This window comes from Lagenorhynchus albirostris, chromosome 3 (assembly GCF_949774975.1).
Source record: "Lagenorhynchus albirostris chromosome 3, mLagAlb1.1, whole genome shotgun sequence".
In the NCBI taxonomy this organism is placed as follows: domain Eukaryota; kingdom Metazoa; phylum Chordata; class Mammalia; order Artiodactyla; family Delphinidae; genus Lagenorhynchus; species Lagenorhynchus albirostris.
The window spans coordinates 66,219,676-66,242,317 of record NC_083097.1 but is presented as its reverse complement, the minus strand read 5'-3'; the positions used below and the strand labels follow the sequence as shown (position 1 = coordinate 66,242,317).

The 22,642-nt window shown below is 38.1% G+C and overlaps 1 protein-coding gene across 1 annotated transcript in view; it reads right to left on the bottom strand.

Moving 5' to 3' along the window:
• Positions 1-22,642, bottom strand: part of VCAN (versican) — a 112,848-nt gene that overhangs the window by 13,923 nt on the left and 76,283 nt on the right. The window contains exons 9-12 of the mRNA XM_060146144.1: positions 20,771-20,884; positions 18,401-18,514; positions 13,125-13,283; positions 11,777-11,859 (exon numbers count right to left, since the gene is read on the bottom strand). Coding sequence (XP_060002127.1) covers positions 11,777-11,859; positions 13,125-13,283; positions 18,401-18,514; positions 20,771-20,884 — 470 coding nt within the window. The remainder of the gene's footprint in view (positions 1-11,776; positions 11,860-13,124; positions 13,284-18,400; positions 18,515-20,770; positions 20,885-22,642) is intronic.

Sequence of the window (22,642 nt, the reverse complement as noted above, 5' to 3'; positions counted from 1 at the left end):
AAATGGAAGAGAAAACTCTAATGTAATTGAACTAGAGGTGGATCACTGTCTTTTTTCTAAGGTGAAAGAAGTGTTATTTCAGACTCGCAGACATAGAAAAGAAACTTATGGTTACCAAAGGGGAAAGGGCGGGGAGGGATAAATTAGGAGTTTGGGATTAAGAGATATACACTACTGTATATAAAATAAAGAGCAAGGACCTACTGTATAGCACAGGGTACTATGTTCACTACATTGTAATAACCTATAATGGAAAAGAATCTGAAAAAGAATACACACACACACACATATAACTGAGTTATTTTGCTGTACGCTTGAAAGTAACACAACATTGTAAATCAACTATACTTTGGTTTTTAAAAAAGCATTATTTCGGAAATACACAAGATTTAAAAATAAATCAGGTACTTTGCTTTGCTTTACAAAAGGAGTTTGCTTGGTTCAGCTCTGAGCACTGCTTTCAGTTCAAGAAAGGAAACGAGACCATCCAGTATTAGTCAGTTAACTGCTGTGACAGTCACGTCCCAGCTGGTCCTTTATATGATACATATATAAGCAAATCGATTTATGAGGAAATATGCAAGCAGCTGGATGTTGAAAAGAAAAGGCTGGATCATGGAAGGTTCTTGAACCGTAGAATGACTTACCCTTCATGCAACATTCCAAAATAGTATTTGCTTTTCCACATCAAGATTTTTTTTGTCTTTAGAAGATAATGTCAATTCAAAATTCAAAACCCTGAAGATAATAAGGTCATGCTTCCACCTCTAGTAGAGAAAGAATTCCCGGAACATGAAAGAGTTTTGTTTTTAAATCCCTTTTATCAGAATTTAAAACTAAGAAGTTTTCAAAGCAACTGGACTTATCAAAACTTAGTTGATAACTAGCCCTTCTCCATAATATTTGACCCATTTCAAATTCTTTTCATTGAGATTTTACGATTTAATTTGGTCAAATAGCTATAAAGGATAATCGATGGGCACTAACTAGTTCTAAACAGTTAGACACTCTGTTTAGAATCTCTTGGTTTCTTTTCCTCTCTAATAAAAAGAAAATGGAATTTTCACACACTAGATAAAATTTAAGTTCATCTTTTTGTGGGACACAAATTTGAGATTTACTACCATCACACACACGTACACACACCCCTACAAATACAGTATTTCTTGGCAACAGGGAAGGATATATCTAGGATAGACCTTTGGGAATGCCCTTGTTCACACAGACCTGTGTAGCAGAGAGGTCCCCACCATAAATACGATAGAGAAGGTCCAAAATGGTTAAATAGTTAGTAGAATAAACATCAACAGACCCCTAGAGATGGGAAAACTGAGCTGTCCATTGGACAAACTTGCCAGCTAATTGAACGATTTTTACATACTAGCCAGCCATTGGGTACAGTCCAAATTTGTGCCTGAGCAAAAAGTACGAAATAGTTCATATTTGTGGCTCTTCAGGGTCTCTCGTGTATATTTGAAACGACAAATCTTGAATCTGCATCTGCCAGGGGCCTACTCTATCATCGACCTTGTACCTACCCAAGTATTTACCTATAGTTTTTCAGCTTAGATTGAGTCACCTTTCATTCTTTAAAATTCACTGTAATTTAGATGATCTTAAATGGCCAATTAAAGGCTTTATGTTTTAGAACTATTATGAGTGTTGCCAAGTATGTTTAAACAATTAACCGCACACATTCCATTGATAAAAACCGCTCTTGACATTTGTCCAGTAAAGCCATGCTCTGACATAATATATTATGGTAATTGTTGGGAGAATTTAAGGCTTCAAGCTATAATTTGGAGTTTTTTTCCATGAACAGTCCAGTCTCTGCTTTCTACCTACTCTCTATTCCCCCAAACACTGCTGATTTAATTCACTGTAAAAAAATTTTCATAAGAAAACCAAAAATGTCCTCTAGGTTCACATGCCAAGGGAACCAGCCAAGGAAAACTTTCCACTGCTATTACTGTGTATAAAGTGAAGATATGGGAAAGACTGGTCCCAGTGCTTACCTCAGTTGCTAGGATTGTACTAAGCATGTGACTCCATGTATTCGCTTTACGCTGCATTTGAAAAATCATCTCATTTCACATTTAACTTTCTGGTTCATGATATAATGCAATTCATACTAGAATTTTAAAACCCAAAGCTATAGGGACTTAATTCACAGAGAATATTATTCTTGCAGAGACCTAAGCAGAGTTCTGGGAATGTGAAGTTTTGAAATGCAAAATACTATATGGCCACTAGGTGGTGATATCCATCCATCATTAGATTTTGAATTACCAGCTAAGTCACCGTTAACAAAGCAATGTAGACGTCCCCCCCACCCCCGCCCCACCCCAAACCATGATTATTTCCTCCATATGGAAAAAAAGATTAAAGGATTATCTGTGATAGGTTCCCTCAGTTTTGTGAGGAAAAGTAAGAAGAGAACACTTTGCTAAAAGATAGACCTCAGCTAAACAGTATTTACCAATCCCATTCTATTTAGCTACAGGCCAATGTAGCTATAATCTGAATTTTCCAGTTGACGAAAACGTTCGACTACAATATTTATTTTTTTCTATTTGTCCTTTTAAAATTATCAGATGATTTGCATCAACAGTGAAGCTGCATCAGAAGCAAAGCCTATAATAGCCACCTAAAATCCTTAGGACAGGGCAGATCGTAAATAAACACCAATGCACACAGTTAATGTCTGCATGTGATTTAGTCTGTTTGTAGGTAAAAACTTATGTAGATTAGCTATAAAAACATGACACCTGTACTAAAAGCTGACTTCTCTGTGTTCAAACTCCTTTTATCACCTGGAACCGGTAGTGCCACTGCTGTACTCACATGGCCACAAATAACATCCAAATGCAGTCGATGCCAGGGGTAAGCAGATAACCACCAAAGGATAAAGGCAAACTCCAAATAGAAAACACAGTCCCTAGACGACGGCTTACCCTTTTGAAACATATGCTGATAAGAAACCACCTTTGCACTAAATAAAGAACTCAGGATAACCACTCTGGGTTTATCCCCCGGCCCTCACCTTTCAGAACACAGGTCAAACAGTTATCTGCCGGGAGCTTAGAAGGACTGCTTATTAGAGAAATCAAAACATGTGTTAACTTTAAAATGCCTTTTTTCCCTCGATGGCTGTGGTCACGAGAGGCATTTGTTTGCAGTCTGTGGGGGATTATATTTAATTTTGTTTTCTTTAAATTGTTGGGGCAAATGACCTCACTGCAAGGTAGAAATATACCCTCCTCTGATCTGCGTACTTGCTGCGGGTTACTCTGGTCTGGGTCCTTGTTTATTTATGTTTTAAAGGAGGTTATGGTTTGGCTGTTGTCTTTTAGTTGAACAACCAAAAGGAAAAGAGCAGCTTTGTTTTAAAGGAGAAAGAGACGTTTGTTTTGGTGTCACTGCCCAAGGCTGGCAGCCTGGAGTGGGATCCTACAAACATGAATATGTCGAAGGGAAAAAAACTAACTCGGGGTCTCCTGATAGCTGTGAAAGTGGCAATATGCCCACTATTTTCCTAGCTGGCAAATCTCTGTGCGGGAGAGAGGATCTGCCAGCTCTGGAGCACAGCACTAATCTTGTGTAATAGCATGAGCTCACTGCCCTACAAAGTAGTAATTATCCACAGCAGTTTCCAAAGGATGTGAGTTCCTCCCACTCTGAGAGCACTTGGAGACGGGGTCCCAGGCACAGCCCCACTAAGCCACTTGCATTTAATCCCCACCATGAATGGTGCCAGTGGGTTCCTTCGCCCCAAGTTTGTTTGTACAGGTCTTCAGTCAGGAAGTGTTCACCATCCAAATGCAACTTGAAACTGCCAAACCCATTCAACATTTTCTTGGCCTTTTCCATGGCTATGCATTGCCTTAAACTAATTAGCAATTAAATTTAAATAACCATGTGTGATTTTTAAGGTTTCACAGAGCACTGTTGGAAAAGCATCTGTGGAAAGGAACTACCACGTTGATAAATGCTTCTTTTTTTCAAGGAGAATCTTGTCAAATATGAAATGATTTTCCAGTGGTGGGTAAATATTGTTCTTCCAGCTGTTTGCCCATCAATAGCCATCTGCACTCAAGGAAGGGAAAGGCGGAGAGGAGGGTTTTGTGTTCTAGAACTACACTGTGGCTCGATATATTTTATGTGAAGAATCAGAAGAACCAGTTCTTGGTTTCAAATCAAACTGAACTGCAACACAAGTAAAAATGTTCACTAAGAGCTCAATGGTCTTTCAGAAAAGAAACTGAAAATTCTTCTACTGGTGAGTAATGTGCTAAAGAATGAAGAAACAGCATATGTTTTCCTTGGCTTTTAGATTAATCTAATGAAGCCTGTGAGATTTAACATAATTAAATTAATGTTGATATGCAGTGTGACTTGCTCACAGCAAAGTGGCATTTGACTTGGAGCTAAAACCACAGCATAGCCAACACACACCCATCTGCAAACACTTTACAGGAAGTCTTCTAAGATTTTCAGGTAGAAAAAGTAAAACTTAAGGTTTTGTTTTTGTTTTTTGTTTTTTTTTTGCGGTACGCGGGCCTCTCACCGTTGTGGCCTCTCCTGTTGCGGAGCACAGGCTCCGGACGCACAGGCTCAGCGGCCATGGCTCACGGGCCCAGCCGCTCCGCGGCATGTGGGATCTTCCCGGACAGGGGCACGAACCCATGTCCCCTGCATCAGCAGGCGGACTCTCAACCACTGCGCCACCAGGGAAGCCCCGGGGGTTTTGTTTTGCATCATTGTTTTCTGCCAAATCATTCACGATCCTTCAAACCTACAAACCAGCTTAGAAAACACAGGGAATTAGTTAATACTCTTGATTCTTTTTTCAATGTCCAAGACATCTGGGAGAGGGAGGAGGATATGAACCTCTGTGTCTATAAAAGGGTAATAATAATACATTCCTGCAGAAAAAAGAATAATGGTTTATGGCCTGCGAGTTACTCCTTTTTAGGTGTCTCTTCCTGGGTTAAGGGCTATTTCTTTATTGTTTCTACCTTTTTAAAAGCTGGTTTTTTTCTCACCATACTTTGCTTGACAGACTAACATGTTTATTTATGAAAGGAGAAAATGGGTCTCTGGATTTAAAGTCAATTCCACATCCAATCTGGCTATTTTCCTTCATTAACTCTGCAGCATAACCAGGAGGGCAAGTGGGTGTCCCAAATTCTAGGTGTGGCAGTTTGCCAATGCTCAACCATGTTTATCAAAGTGAAAAAAAAAAAAAGCCAAATTCAGTTATCTTCCAGAAATATTTTTTTCAAGTAGCATTTTTTAAGCACAAAAGGCTATCAGTTAGCCTTTTGGAATCTATATCCTAACTAACAAGGGGCAAGATAAGTTGGTTAGAGCTAGAAAATAAGACATTTAAGGATCTGTGAATTAGTAACTTGTTTGAGAACTTTCTGACTAGATCCAGAAAGTGCAGAGGAAAGGAAGTCTCTGTTTTCTCCAAACAGGACACTGGAGAGTGAGAAGGCCGTGACTACTTCCCAGGAAGCTGACAAGCCAGCAGCCTTGCATGGGTTGACACTGAGTGCTGACAAAATAGAGTTGACAGATGGAAAATGTAAAAGAGATGTAGAAAATGTTCTTTTTAATGTATAAGGATAAAGTCAGAGGGTTTTTTGGTTGTTTTTTTCCTTACAAATCAAACTTTCCTAAAGCTCCTCAACATTTTAAAAAGAGAACTGGATTGTCAGTTCTACTCAATCCTCAACCTCTGGACAATGCAACCTAAGGTGACATTTTCCTTTGAAGTAACTTCATCTGATCCACTGAAGCGTCCGATCCCCAGTGGTGAGGGTTGAGCTTTGAGGTGCTGCGGGAGCTCACTAAAGAGCACACAGAAGGGAGCAATACAGACCTCGGGAGAATTGCCACTGCGAGAATCTTATTCCTGGGGCTCAGGGAGAGGAGGGGGCAAGACGGTAACAGCTTTAAATCTCTGAGGTCCACAGCTTGATTTTAAACCATTGGTTAGGGAGTCATGTTATAAAAAGTAGTGTGATTAAGGCACCTACCGGTTTCCAATATCTCCCTAACTGTGCTGTCCATGGACACACCACAGTCTGTAGTTGAAAAGCAAGTGGTAAAAATGACCTTGCCAGGGCTTCCCTGGTGGCGCAGTCGTTGAGAGTCTGCCTGCCGATGCAGGGGACGCGGGTTCGTGCCCCGGTCCGGGAAGATCCCACAGGCCACAGAGTAGCTAGGCCCGTGAGCCATGGCCACTGAGCTTGCGCGTCCGGAGCCTGTGCTCCACAACGGGAGAGGACACAACAGTGAGAGGCCCGCATACCGCAAAAAAAAAAAAAAAAAAAAAAAAAAAAAAAAAAAGATTTTGCCAGGGTGTATATAGGTGGAGAAACATAAATGATGCCATAGTGTTCCCTGATGTCTGGCTCCCTCTGTGCTTGAAAGAATGGACTCAGATAGTGGATAAATAAAGGAAGACCTGTCCAACCTTAGGCAACCAAGTCATCCTTGGTCAAGCAACCTATAAAAAATGAAATGAGCTGAGAACACTTAGGAGTGAGATTTCCTTCTGCTTGTTTCACTACATTTTGGATTTGGATAATAAGGTTTTTTAAAGTCAAAGTTTTGAGTAATTGTCAGTTTCCTAAAACTTCATGGAAAATCTGCCCTGATATAACTTAAACCTTTGAAAAGTTTGCTTTCCATCTCCTCTTCCCAAAGCTTATGTATTCTTGGGACAACCATGGACAAAACTGTCATCATTTCCAGTAGGAACATCTGTTTTCCTTTGGGTTAATAACTTTTGTAAGACGCATTATGCTCAGCTACATACTTCTGTTTCTGAGAAACATTTGTTTTCTTTTCGTCATATTTGAAGTACCACCTATTATGTTTTAATGTTTTTCATACTGATACAACTTTAAATAAAATATTTAATTTAGATAAACAAGAATTGTCATATAGAGATTCAGCCAAAAGACTTAATTGGTCCTTTCAGGATTGAAAAGATAACAAAGTGAATTGGTTGAGCAATGTATGGATATTGATTATCATTCAAACATCTATTTTTGTCAACCACTCTGCTAGGTGCAGAAAAAATAGAGATGAAAGTTAATCCCTGCCTCAGAAAGCTCAGTGTCAGGAAATTAACACTCTAGAGGCCAATGGTAGGATGGGAAGAGGGTACAAAGGGCTTCTAGAACACAGAGAAGGAGCTCTTAGTCACACCCAGCTAGGAAGGCTTCCTGGAAGAAGGTGACTCTTGGCTAAGCAAGGTATTCAAACATTTATCAAATGAAATTAGGACAAGAGGTGAGAACATTCTAAGCACGAGGGCAAGTGGATGCAAAGACCAGCAGAAGTGAGATGTCATGGCTTATTCCTGGAACTGTGGGTATTTTGAGATGAGACAGCTTAGGAAGTAGCAGATGGAGTAAGTGGGCTTGGTATGCCTTGATAATAATTACAGAATTTTATACTGAAGGCAAGAGGAAGACATTTGCCGAATTAAAAAGGGCGTAACAAGAGTTCAGAGCAAGGGGAGAGGAAGGTCACATGCACTGAAAAACAGATCTAGGGGAAAACACTTCAGACTAGTCATTCATTTAACAATAGGTTAAAGAAAGAACTTAAAAGTCAGCTAATAGTACAGAAGCTAGATAAGAAATGTTTGTTCAAGTTCGCCAGGTTTAATGTGTATTTAACTTGGATGGTTTAACTTAGTGTCTTTGAAGACATTACTTGGGTGACAAGTAAAGTAATTCATTATTGAAGTTATTTGTCAGGCTTTCTAATAAGCACTTGGGGCATTTTGCTGTTAGAAATCTATAGTCAAGTTAAAGAATGACCGGTGAGTAGAAAACCAAAGGACAAACTGAAATGTGACTGCTTAGTAGGAAATCAAGTGACAAAGTGAAAACTGAAATGTGTTAAGAGAAAATAACCTTAATAGAAATCACAAGGGTAAGGCTAGAACCAATTTTGTTCATGAGTATACTTTTGTGAAATTTACTGGGTAAACACCCCAAATAAAGAATAAAAAAGATTTTAAAGATCCAATAAAAGCAAGATTGGCATTTTATTAGTGATATCAACATCCTATTATAGAAACCAATAATGTGGGATGAATCCATCAGAATCTGAAGAATAAGGGCAAAGTAGATAACTTGGCCAAATAAAATTATTAATTTAATATAAGCATATAAATTGAATTAGTCTAGCTATAAAGGATAATCGTATTAAATACGATACACTACAAATTTATTGGAAGCAAAGTTTAATTATTTCAAGGAAAGAACTGATTGAAATTGAGACCTAATATTAACTTATTTATTTTTACTCTAAGACTGAATAACAAAAGATAACATACAGTAAATATCAAAGGTTCTTTTTGTATTAATACTGCTCTACCTCCCAAGAAGGATAAGCTCTAATAAACCTTTCAAACAAAAAATGGGGGTGGAGGGGAGAGGGGAGAAATCACTCTAAAACATAAACAAAGTTCTTGAAATTGCACACAGTCAAGTTAACACCATTCCCAATTGTAAGCAGATACTGCTTTTCCCGATGAAGAGTTTACTATTAGGGATATTTTCAAAAGCAAGACACTTGGAGTAAACAGCGAAACAAAGGAGAACTATTTTATTCAAAGGCCTGAGCACATATGGAACCTGTTAAGGGGATGGTGGCTGCAGAGAGAACTACAAACAAGTTTAAGAGACACCTAGGCTGTCTCTGAAAGCAAGGGATGGAGGCAAGCGTGGTTAGAAAAGCAGAAAGTGGGCCAGAGATCAGTCAAATGGGAGGGAGACAGGCTGTTGGGCAGATGGTCTCTTCTGTTCCAAAATACTCAAAGTTAAGGACACTCCTTAGCACACTTTTATTTTACACAAAGAGTGAATTAAGAAGAAACCAAGGGTCCGTCAGAGTTTTTCCTGGATTTACTTGTGTCCTTTCTTTGATAAACTTTGCCTTGTGTATGTAATTCATTTGCTGCCCTCTTCACATTGAGGCCCTTCCTTGGTGCTCTCTCCATAACCCTTAGGTTCCAATTAGAAAATGTGAATTAATTAAGGGTAAGTTTCTTGTTTATGTTGTATAGTTATCTATCTTAGGTTATGTTATCTTCCTCTGAAAATCTCATAGGAAGATCAATATTTCTCCTTCGACAAAGTGCAATGCCCACTTATTTACCAAATTTAGGACCAGTCTAGACTATGGAAATTGTAATTAAGTTATTTTTTTCATAGTATATTTCACAGCACAGTCCATTAAAAATTAATGGACACAGACAAAAAAATGAGTTGAGTTGGCTTGCTTCAGCATAGTGGAATAATGACATGTGATGAAATCAAGCACACCTGGATGGCACCTGACAGGCAAGATAAATTCCCGAAGATAATTTACAGACCTCACTCATCTGCCAGCTATAAGCCAATATTCAGTCCCATTAACCAAGCTTACAGGGGGCATAGGGCCTTATCCTACACACCTTCCGAAATAAAAAGCAGGCAAGAGAACCACTTCTCTGAAGAGCTGAATTGCTACTGGAGAGACCAGAATAGACATCTAGTAAAACAGAAAAATGCTGAAAATGAAAATATACAAATCAATTCTATATAACCAAGGACAGACTGGAAACAGTCAGGGACTTGGCCTATCAGGTCAGTATGTTGCAAATGACAGACTTTACATTCACTTCACTGTGGCAAATGCAACTATTTTAGGCTCATGGCAGGACCATACAGGCACCCAGCCAACAGTTACACTTTGAGATAAGTCGTGGTCCAGGTCTGCAAGGCACAAGGAAGTAGCAACTGCAACTGGCCACCTGAGTCCTTGGCATTCTAGCTTCTGCACTACAGCTCACAAGAGCCTGTACTTTTACTGGACCACTTATAAGGGAAAGTCTTTGGGAGGAAGACTTAATAGCGGGTATCCTAGACCTAATTTCTCCCACAGGAATGAAGCCTCCATTCAACAAGGGAAAACTGACTAAATGCCTATACTTTATAATATACATTAATAAAATTATAAAAAGTCTTAACTATCTGTAATATAAAGGAAAAAACCCTTTTAATTTTTATGTTCACTTATAAATTAAATTAGTAAAAACAAAATTGTCTATCTTCAATGAAAATGAATACATAAGAAGTCATGCTATACCAACCACTACTAATCTGATCAAAGTTATCTCCCTGAAATTATTATTCATTTCAGCAAAATGAAAACATACAGATACAACAATTGCAGATATACCATTCACCCAGGACAATTAGAAGAAAATGAGACTATTGATGCAGGAGATGTAATCCTATACCTTACAGGGAATATATTTCATGAACAATCTACTTTCCCTACTTCTTCTGCATCTTGCCAAATAATCTACTTATGCACACAAATGACAAACAGTGCTGATTGAACATAAGGAGTGATGACAGAGAAAGGGCAAGCCAGGCTTTATTTTAGGGTTCCTAAAGGCAAAATGTGATAAGGGATACCCTTTTTAAAGTCAAGGAGGTACCAGCTAGGAGAAAGCCTATGGCTTCACCACTTAATAGCGTTGTGACTGTGGGCAAATAGCTTAGCCTAACTGACCATCCCTTGCCTTACCTATAAAACGCTTAATGCCTCTCTTAAAGTTACTGTGGAGAATAAATGAGTGCAAAGCACTGAGTACAAGGAGTGACACAGACATAAACTGAGGGGCACGTCCAGGAGAGCACAGAGAAGCTTTCCTGAACAGGCAGAGCAGAACTTCTGAAAACAATTATTCGTTTGGCCTCTGTTCTAGAATGAACTTTACGTTTTGCCAAACTCATTAAATCCAGATGAATGGCAGTAATGAATGAAACTTAATTTTTAAACTCTTTGTGTGTATGCTTATTTTCAAGTCTTCCTCTTGTTTATCTAAGTTAGAATTGAATTTACACCTAACTGTCTAGCCCAGTGGATCCCAACTCTGTCCGCATTTTAGAATCACACAGGGAACACTTAGAAAATATAGCTGCCAGAGGTTTTGCTTTAATGAATTTGAGCTGAGGCCTAGACACCAGTTTTTTAATTATGCTCCCCAGGTGATTCTAACGAACAGCCCGAGCCCAGAACCACCACTATAGCTAAGCACACTTGAACTAGTTCTAAAGAATTAGACTTGTGTATTTACTAGTAGTGACTCAAAACAGCTTCACCCATCCTGACTTAAGAACCTTATGGCAGCTTACTCAAGGATGTGGGTATCAAATCACTTCTTTCTTCAAGAAGTAGAAAAAGCTAAAAAACCACATAATTAGTCAGCAGAGTGAATGGAAAGAAATTTACAAGATCATAATTCAACAATCTTTTTTAAGATGTAAAAAATGAGCATGTTTGCTTGGATAAAAATGAGCCATGCCCTATAGCAGACTTCCAGGACAATTATGTAAGAAGAAAAGGTATTTTTTAAAGGACCTTTTCTCCTATGTGCATTATTTTCCTTTTCGCTTTGAAGCTATATAAAACAAAGATAACCATCTGAAATACAGACCTGAGGCAATTCTGCTGAGCCTGCGGTTTTCGGGTTCAATGGAAATCGGATACACTATTCTTTTAAGAGCGCCACCTTGATTGGAGCCCTGGTAGATGGATCAGTTGTCAGGGAACTACCTCTATTTTTAACCCCCGTCTAGTTCACCGAGTGACCCTGAGCAAGATATTTAACTGGTCTCCAGTCTAACGTGCCTCTGCAATCAACACACTGTACCAAGTTCTAGAATCAGTGTCATTTTCATCAGTAACTTACCAGTGTGCTGCCATCGGTCCAACGGAAGTCATGTTCAAACATCTTGTCATTGAGGCCTATCCACTGATAATCATGGCCCACACCTGAGAAGGGGAACAACACAGACATTTTATTATCTTTCCCACATATGGACGAAATGTATCAAAGCAAACTATTTTTGGCATGAATCATGCATCCTCTTTTCTGGCTGGATTTCTGTTTAGTTGCTCATAAAAATCTTTCATGGTCTAACTATCTTTTGTTCTTCTGCCCAATGTGTTTTAAAACAAAAAGCTAGTTTGCAAATATCGTGAAACATTAAAATATCAGACGTGGACAAGTATTTCCCTAGCAGTGCACGACAATTAAGCATTTTTTTCCGTCTTTACTCATGATACAAACTTTCCACTTACTTTTTTATTAAACTGTGCAATTGGCAAAAATTCAGTGAACCAATAAAATGTGACAGATCTCACCCATGCTAGCCTCATTTTGGAAGCCACATGTTTCTTCTCAAAGCATTTTTAATGGTGAACACCTAGACTGGACAGATCTGCAAAACTTCCTCAAAAATAATTACTTTCCCCATGAAATGAGTCACAGGCAAAGACACCATGAAAAAAAGTTAAATGAACCTCTACTCAGATTGCAAATTAACAAACTTCTAAGAGATAGCAGGCATCACGAGAACATATTTAATAGAGCATCAAACAATGCTTCATGAGCAAAAAATTTCTACGTATTTTCTACATAAAAGCTAGCTGCCCTCCTCTCTTTGCTATAATCTAAGGAGTTATTAAACAGCTCTGTTAATAAGTTTCATTAGCTTTCAGTCTCCCTCAATTCGTGTTCTTAATATGAGGCCCACTTTCTATGGTCTAAAATAATTAGAAACTTGGATGAGAACCAATTATGCACAGAGGATAAGATTAGGGTGCTATTTATAATTCAATTTTAATTACTGGGGTAAAAATAACTGAACACAATTTTCTCTTTTACTTTAGACAGCATATGTACATATTCAAAACAGAGACCAAAAGCCTGGGAAGAATTAGACTGGAAACATAAGAGGTGGTCATTTCTTTAAGTCAAAATATGATCAAATAGTAATTTCATATGACTTGACCTATAGCATGCTGTTTCAACTATTACTGCTGGCAAACCATGAAATGCCTTTCTATGTTACAGTTGAATGTTTTTCAAAGTAGGGGGCTCATGTAGTAGAGATGATTTTAGTTCACAGATGAAGGATTTAATAAGTTGAGTCACAACTGAGAAAGCTATTTGTTTTCAGTTAGATACAGGAAAAAGTAAGAAGGTGGTAAGAATGAATGAAGCTTCAGAAAACCCATGTATATTTGGTACATACGATTCACAAACATTTGTTCTTCATGAGACAGAATGCTTGTGAGATGGGCGCCCTGCAGACGGCATTCCCGTTCAGCTGCATCCCACGTACGTCGATGGGCAAAGTACTTGTAGCACTGCCCTTGAAATTTGTGCCAGCCATAGTCACATGTCTCCGTGTCTGGGAAGAAACAAGGCAGGGGCTTATTAAACTCATCTATGTCATTCAGACTTGATTCACCCATCCAAAAGTTCATAGAAGACCCAAGCCAATATCAATGCAATGTCCTCAAAGCAAGGGATTCACAAATTTTGGTCATGATGACAGAGAAATTATGATAAAGGGAGCCCAAATTATTCCTGCCAAGTGGGTGGCAATACATCTTAGGACTGGAAAGGCACTATCGAACTGCTCTTTCCCTGATGAAAGCCAGTTTCAGCAGGAGAAAAACTGGAAAAGGGGCCATTCAAAACCTCCTTAGACTGCAGTGTCTACTGACTCACTTGTGAAGCAATTGGGGCTAATTCCTTGCCAACACAACTTTTCTAAAGAGCATCATTCAAGTGATAAGATAAGAATTCTGGTTAAAAGGATTATGAATGCTCTATTTGCTTAAGGACTTCAAAGGCTCTGGAAATAGTCCTTTCCCACTTCCCAAAGAGAGAGCTGGATGGCCACAGTCTCTTGTAAGATTTACTAAGAGAGGAAAAAAATTCTTCATCAGTCGGCAGCTTCTGGGATATAGCTAAGGACTGTGAGCCTTTTTCCCAAAATGAGAGGGAATATAGGTAACTCCCAGTGCAAAAGTATCGGGATTTGAAGTTTATCAAGAATGACTTTAATTTAGTACCCCTCATTCCATCACACCATATACACATATGCATATGTGTATATAAATATATATTTTTCTCTTTTGCAACAAGCACACTGTAACCAGTATCCTGGTGAGATGAAAACACTTTTCAAATATGTCTAAATTTTGCACTGGCAGTAAGCTTCAGCTATAATTTCTAGATTGCCAGTTTTTAAGTATTTCATAGGAAAGCTGTCTTGCTCATAAAACTGCATTCTCTCTCTTTTTTTTTTTTTTTTTTTTGCCGTGCCACACGGCATGCAGGATCTTAGTTCCCTGACCAGGGATCAAACCCATGCCCCTGGCAGTGGAAGCGCGGAGTCTTAACCACTGGACCGCCAGGGAAGTCCCTAGAACTGCATTCTCATTGGCAATCTTCCCTTGGACATGCCCACTCACAGGTGAGATTAAACTGTATGTTAGTAATCAATAGAAATAATATTAACTTTCACGAAACATCTCACAAAGATACTGAACTAGTTACGTGTAAAAACTAACAAAACTGCGAAGTTTATGAAATTGGAGACGCTGTGAAAACTCCAGGTTATCTCGTGATCATCCTCCCCTCCCCTAATTTTACTGATTGATGAAGATAAAACTCTACTAGATGAAATGAATGCTCGTTTTATATGTCTGACTTGGTGGTCAAGTTGAAAGTCAGATTGTCTCCTGATTCTCACTGCATTTCCTCCTCGTCCTGTAATTCTGGGAAAGCTTGCATGGTGAGAAAGTTAATTTTTTCCTGGCTTCAGTGATTTAGACCATAATCATACAACAGATGCAGCTTATCTCTGAGAGCAGTCTTTATTTCAGTTTAGTCTATCAGGCCTGTTGCTTAGTTAGAGCCAGCTGACTAATTGATTTAAACAATGTGCACCGGAAGTTTTGAGTTATATTACAGAGTTGTTTGGACACCACCAAATTTCACAGGAAAGGACTCAAGACACAGTTAGGTGGTATCACAGTAGCACTTGGCACCCAAGAGTGAAGCCTATTTTGGCTACTTGGATGTAGTGATTTTTTCTGGGGGGGGGAGTTCCCATGGAAGATTTCAGAAGTGAGGTGGGAAGAGTGGGGAGGAAACAGATCTTCACATATGAAGGGGTTAGTTTATAGGGGAAGAGAGTTGGAAAATTTTTTAGACTACCCTTACTGACAAAGTCAATGATACGATATTGTAATAGCATAGCTTCCCTTAACCTTGGAAATGATCATTTGTTTGAAGACACGCAGTTTAAGATTCTAGAGGAGCCGTAACTTACTGAATAATATATCAGAAAAAAATTATTCTATACACTCTTATCCTCTATTAACCCAAATGGTTTTAGCCTGGTTTTCTTTCTTTGTCTTTTATCACTGAGATAGATTAAGTATTTTTCCTCTCACACACAAAACACCAAAGGATCCTAAAATTTAGATGCATGACAACGACATTGTTATAATGCCGTCCTCAATTAGCAGGTGTGTGTATATTCCTATCAGGACATGGGTCCAAAACATAGAGGCAGTGGTTCTGCTAAAACCAAATAGGGACAGATTATTTATCTGTACTCTCATAACTTCCCAATGATTGTAAATAATGTGCAAATCACACAACAGATGAGTTTTTATTTTTTAAAAAAGCCAAATATCCACACTGATTCACCTAATTTTTACTATTCATGAATTCATCACATATGTAATTAAGGACTATGTATCAAGCAGCATCTTCTAGGAGGCTATTCTGAAAGGAGAATTTCAGAAGCAGTCTGTTTTTTCCAACTTACCTAAAAATAATGTGACATACATATCATCTATTAAAAGGCAACTCTTTTGGATTGATGTTTTCTTAAGTGTTATCCTACATTGGGAAATATTTCTTATACTTTAAAACTCACATAGCGCATAGGTTACATTACAAAGTCCCAGATTTAGTTTTGCCTGTGTGTTTCGGGGGAGGTGAAGGGTACGACAACACTTGTTCGTGACCACAGAAGCTGAAACTGTCACTCTTAAACAATCTCACTAAAAATCTATTCTCTTTATGCTATATAGGTAATGTTTTCAACACTTCTGACATGTAGCCCTCAAGCCTTAAGAAACTGTCAACACTTCAGCACTTCTGGCTGGCAAGCTGTATCTTGACTTTGGGGGCAAACTGTACAGAACTGTCTCTCCAATGTTCTAAGACCTTCTTCTAGATTTTAAGATCTGTTATCATTCCACCAAATGTGTCCCCTATTTCAGAGTTATTGGGAGTTGTGAAGTTTCTAAAGCAGAGAACAGAATAGGTCAGCTGAAGAAACAACACAGTCATCACCGAAATTTGGATAGAAAACTGTTTAGACAACAATACTGCTGTTAATGAAGAAAACATTTGTTCTTAGGCAACCTGGAAAGAGGAAAAAAAAATCAGTGTCCTGGCAATAAATCACAGGAGCACAGCTGCATCTGGTAAACAGACTGGGATAGCTGTTTCTCAGCAAATAATGTGGATGAAAGTTAAACTTGCTTTAAGATAAAATAGAATATACCTGACAGTTAGGTGGTACCAGAAATGGAGAAAAAAATTAAAAATTTCCCTTTAATATTCTTTTAAAGAGAAGAAAAAGGTAATTGGTCCCAAACTCCCTTCCAAGGATGTTGCTGCTGAATCTATCAGATTCACATCTAAATAAAATGCTTATATTTAAAAGTTACTTTAGAAGAATGAAGATACTGAGAAAAAACTGGGCTTTCCAAGGCTACTTAGGTTCATTTTGCCCACTGTCTAATTTACTAGCTGTGTGACTTTGAACACATCACTTTTCCTTCCTGAGCCTCAATTTCTGGCCCACTTAACCCACGGAAATACTGCTGTTAACCAAAGGAAATGGTGTACCCTGGAGGCATATGGTAAATTATAAAGTATCCAACAAATACTACCTCTTTTTATTCCCTGCCAAGAATTATGCTGGGTTAGGAAGATCAGAGACATTGTTTTATTCAGAGCTCTATCGCCAGTGCCCAGAACAGTGCCTGGCAGACAGTAGGTTCTCAATAAACACTTGTTGAACAAATGATTTTTTGAATCACTCCTTATACTTGGAACTAAGCGAAGCCAGAATCGTTTTTATCAATAAGATATATGAATGTCTCAAGTATCTCACCCTTTTGTTTTCTTCAACAAATAGCATCTTTCTCACTGTTTTTCTTAAAGAAGAGGATCTTGTCTGGTCAATTATCATATTTACCTTTTAAAATTCTGAAACAGACCCATCCTATGCAATAAAGAAAAAGAAAAAAAAAACAACCCTAAAAAACCCAAGCATCGCCCATCCCCTTCCACTGGCAATTCAATGCATGCTCCTTTTACTTTTGCTTTAATTGTGGTGCCATCCAGATTAATGCTGCAAAGCTGAATGTGAGGCCAGACCCAACGTGCCTGAGTTATTAGACACTCATTTTCGTTTTGTCTGGTGGAATGGAAGTTTGGCATTAAGCACTTTTGTCAAAGCCAAACCACCGTATGACTTTAAGTAGAGGAAATCGATGGTCCAAAACTGAGTGTGCTGAGTATGCAATCTGTTTCTGATTGATGGGCTCAGAAATGTTACCATTAACCACCCAAGGGCTTCCCTGGTGGCGCAGTGGTTGAGAGTCCGCCTGCCGATGCAGGGGACACGAGTTCGTGCCCCTGTCCGGGAAGATCCCACATGCCGCGGAGCGGCTGGGCCCGTGAGCCATGGCCGCTGCGCCTGCGTGTCCGGAGCCTGTGCTCCACAACGGGAGAGGCCGCAACAGTGAGAGGCCCGCGTACCGCAAAAAAAAAAAAAACCACCCAAAATACATCTCATGTTGGCCATAAAATGCAAATTACAGGGATCACACGATTCAAGCCATCATGAATTTAAGCCTTTTTTTCGTTCAGAAAAAGTAGATGTTTCTTCAGTAGGAAAGAAACCTGGTTCACAATATCTTTTCTGTATTATTTGCCAAGCCAAGACGAACGTATTCACACAACTGTATTAACTCATTCTCCAGAGATGATTGACTATGAACAATAAGCCCATTGAGTCTCATGTGCTTAGGGGGAGAAAATAAAGGCAACTAACATTGAATTCAATACTCCTTGGTACAAGCCACATACATGGATTAAAATCAATGCCTAATTTGTCCCCAGGAGGAATACATACAACAACATTCCTTTAGGTGGACAGATGTCCTTAAATTCAGCTCAGTGTGCCTGTCTGCAATTCCATTCTATCAGTAAAGCAACAATGATCAAATCAACACTGTTGTTCAGATGTTGTGAGCTACGAACACATCAGGAAACCTAATGTATTTAGGCAACCTATGAATTTCCTCTGCAAAAAAGAATTTGCAACATGGCCAAAATTGCTCAAAAAAAAAAAAAAAGGGCTGTCTAGAATTAACAGTTGAAGTATCAACCTGTTCATCATACAAATGTTGCAAGAGCTCTTACCTTGCTCGCAAAGTGCACCAACGTAGCTTGGAAGGCAGAGACACCTGAAGGTATTAAACCCATCGACACACGTGGCTCCATTGCGACAAGGATTAGAGTGACATTCATCAAAATCTGAAACAAAATCGTAAAAGGCCACAAAAGTACTTTCAAAACAGGTCAAAGGATCTTATTTAGTATAAGATTGCCAGGTGAAATACAGGATAGCCAGTTAAATTTTAATTTCTGATTAAAAAAGGAGAAACTTTAGTATGTCACATGCTTTATTTAGGGCATACTTATACTAAAAAAAAATCTTTTTTTATCCAAAATTCAAATTTAACTGATCTTCTAATATTTTTATTTGCTAAATCTGGCAACCCGAAGAAAATTTCAAATATATTCAGAGTAGGGTCATTATCTCCATTGCTTTTAGATGAGTCACATGAGTCCTAAAACCAATAAAGAATCCCCCTAGCCTTCCCACTCCCTATCCCAGCTCACACTCTGATAACCTCACATGTGGAACACTGAAAATGCTTAACTGAGCATAGCCTCTGGGCTCTTCCCTCTCCAATATAGCCTTCACTCTGCTGCTTGTCATCTTCTTTAGACACGATCAAGATAATTTTACTCATTGGCTTCTAAACATTCCAAGGGCCCCAATTATCCAGGGCAGTGGTCCTCAAAGTGTGGCCCCTGGACCAGCAGTATCAGCATCACCTGAGATTAGAAATGCATGTCCCCAGGCCCACCCCAGACCTACTGAATCTGATACTGTGGAGGATGGGAACAACACACTGTAGTTTACCAAGCCCTATAAGGGATTCTCACGCACGCTAAAGTCTCAGAATCACTTGACTAGAGTATGAAGTAAACCTCTTCAGTACATTGGATCCAGGACCTTCCTAGACCTATCTAGATCCAACCTGCTTTCCAATACTCTTTCCCAATGTTTCTCTCTCACAAACCCCTAAGTAGGCATCCTGAATACTCGTAGCCCCTCGGATGCATTCTGCAGTTTGTGGTCTCTGTGCTTTTGTTTGCTGTGTTGAGTCCCCCTCTCCCACTTATCAAAATCTTCCCCAACTTCAATCTGTATCAAATGCAACCTTTCTAACATAGACCTCTATGATCTCTTGTGATGAAATGAATGCCTTTATTCCATAGCATTTTGTAATTCCACTAAAAATTTAATTAATCTTTATATTAAGTATTAAAAATGAATATACAAAGTAAATTAAATTTCTAAGAGGTATATACTGTATTCTTTCCTAAAGAAATGGTCTTAGGAAAAATATTATATAATAATGCTGGCAAATACTTTTATAGTGTTCGCTAAGTGCCCACACTGATCTAACAGCTTCACATATAATAACTCAGTAAATTATTTTTAACTGATTGTAATGTGAAAAAGAATGGGGGCAACAGAAATGTTTTTATACATATATATGTAAATTTGATATTTAAAATATAATTACTTCTTGAATGTTATCTATTGCGATCTCTATATCCTCACTGATTAGTACACAAATTGAGCTTACTAGCTCTGTTGACTTTTTTTTTTTTTAAAGATAAGTATTCTTTTAACATGAATGCTGGGGGGTTTTATCTCAATACTGCTGTGTAATCTAAAGTGTAATCCATGGGCCTTCCTTATTTGATCATTATGAGTAAACCATTATGGTGCTGCCAGAAGGAGCACCTAGTCAGTAGATCCCGTCATTTCTTTTCTAGAGTCAACATCTATATTCAGCCAAATCAAAACTGGGGTCCTTTTTAAAAAAATTTTTTAAGGAAAAGGAAAGCTAAATAAGAATGGGAGTAAAAGGAGCTGATTTAGTAAAGAGACAGTGATATTCTTTGGAACCCAAAAGAGAGGAGGAAGACAACAATGTCACAAGGTCTTGAGGAAGAGGTGGGTGAGGCTGGTCTCTGGGAACAGCCAGAGAAGAAGCTTTCCTTTTCCACATGAGAGCAACAAGTTATCTCAAAACAGAAAAACTCCCTATTTTTTAAATAGAGCTTTCTTACAAAATTTGTATTTAAATTGATAATTTATTGATATGCAGATGTGGGGACAGATCAACATATTTGTCAATACTTAACACTACTTTACATTTGTAAAGTCTATGTGTAAAAAACACACAAAGACACAGCTGACCCCAGTAAGCTTCACCGAGTCTTGGGTATATCAACAAAATTCAGTAAATATCTATCCCTCTTTCCCACACCCTACTTAACTTACTCTAAGATTTTAATTTCACTTAACATGTAATTCATCTACACATAGGTTTCTCCAAAATCCTCTGATTGATTCAAGCAATATAAATTCTCCCCCAGTACATCTTCTGGAAAAGCGCTACAGTCTTTCACGCGAGAACATCTTACCAAGTTCACACTGGTCTCCACTGTATCCTGGCACACAGGTGCACACATAGGAAGTTTCAGTAGGATAACAGGTGCCCCCATTAAGGCACGGGTTCGTTTTGCAACGATCAGGTCCTACCATGTTCAGGAAAGAAAGAAAAGCAATTAGGCTCATCTCTAAGTTTCAACATATTTTAGCATAAAATGCCACTTCTCGCTACCATAACATAAGCTTTACCATAGCAATTTAGAGATACTACACATTCAAAATTAACATTAACTTTTCTCTCTGGAGTGTTTCTTGGCATTATAACTAATTATTACAAATTGCATCTATTCATTTCCGGGATTCAACCATCATTATTTTAAACAATATTTTGTATGGTATCTGGCAACTAATACATTCTACTGCAGATTTAGTTGGCATGATAATGGCAATTGATTTTAGTCAAAATGATTACACGTATGTGCACAGTGAATGGAAAATGTATTCTTTTAAACGAGGTTAGTTCATGTGAAATGGCTGGATACACAGAACATGCATTCTTTTTAGCATTGGCTTGTTACCATCATTTGAATTATTATTGCCTTTTACCACTTAATGCTCAGAAACTTTTTCTTCGAAAGTGTGCACTGAAGTCTCTTCTGCTACATTAATATGCTTTTTCCAAAAACACGTTCCAAATGTACTCCTTTAAACTATACTTGAAGAAAAGCAACACATGGATTAAACTCTACTGTATAAAAACAAACCCAAATACAAAAACCTCACCTTAAATGAAACCCCAAATTTTTATTACAATTTTCTTATTAAAACACAAAATTGACACTCCTAGCAGATCAATATAAAGGCCAGAGATACAAATTTATGAGGTGAAAACGGTTTAATACGTATTTTCTAAATGCAAGTACTTTTACACTATATATTATTCTGTAATATATTATTATTATTCTGTAATATATATATTATTACATATGTTATTGTGTAATATATATATTATTCTGCAATATTGCATGGATAACTTTATTTACATTAATAGCTTATATATATTATTTGAATACTTTTCCATAATTGCTTGTTTCAGATGTTTAAGAATCCAAATGAGAGTTAAATGTTTTACAAAAGAATTGAAATAAATAGGTCATATATGGAATAAAAACCATATTGTCAAAAATTGAAGTCCTGAAAGTCTGAAATAATGTACATGAAGAAAAGATGTCTACTTATGAAACATGAATATTTGGATAAACAGGTACTGCTATAGAAGATAACTGAGCCTTTCCCACCCAGGAAAGTCAAACTCACACTTTTTGAGTGTTAAGAAAATTCTGGACTACTAGAAAGACTTGATAGATACACATTCGCATGTGTGGGTTCAACATGATAATTAGGTTAATTCAGATGGTTGCAACTATTTCTTCAAAAGCGACCCCAATTTTGCTAAGACTCTCCTATAGTTCTAAAGATATTTAAAATCGCCCTAGCCATTTTAGCCTTCTGCTTTTGAAAGCACACTGCCTAGATGACAAGGCTATGGTCAACAGCATATCTACCTGCTGCTCTTAGTGCAAAATCCAAATGACATTTAAGTGAAAGGGCTTGGTAAAGTGCTATGTGCCACACAAATGTGAGGTACAGCATTATTCCCACCACAGACATGAGACACCATGCGAGAGTATGGGACAAGGACTTGACAAGGAAGGGGGCTGTGAAGTTAAAGTAGTTTAGATTAGAATAGTTTTGTTTTTGTGCATTTTATTCTCCCCTAAACACTCTGTAGTCATTTCTGAAAGCTGAAACTGCAACAGATAGACCAGGCACTCCAACAGGAGCTACTTTTTACTGAATTAGCCTAAAGTGACAGTGTGTTTTGCAATGAAGACGCAAGCTCT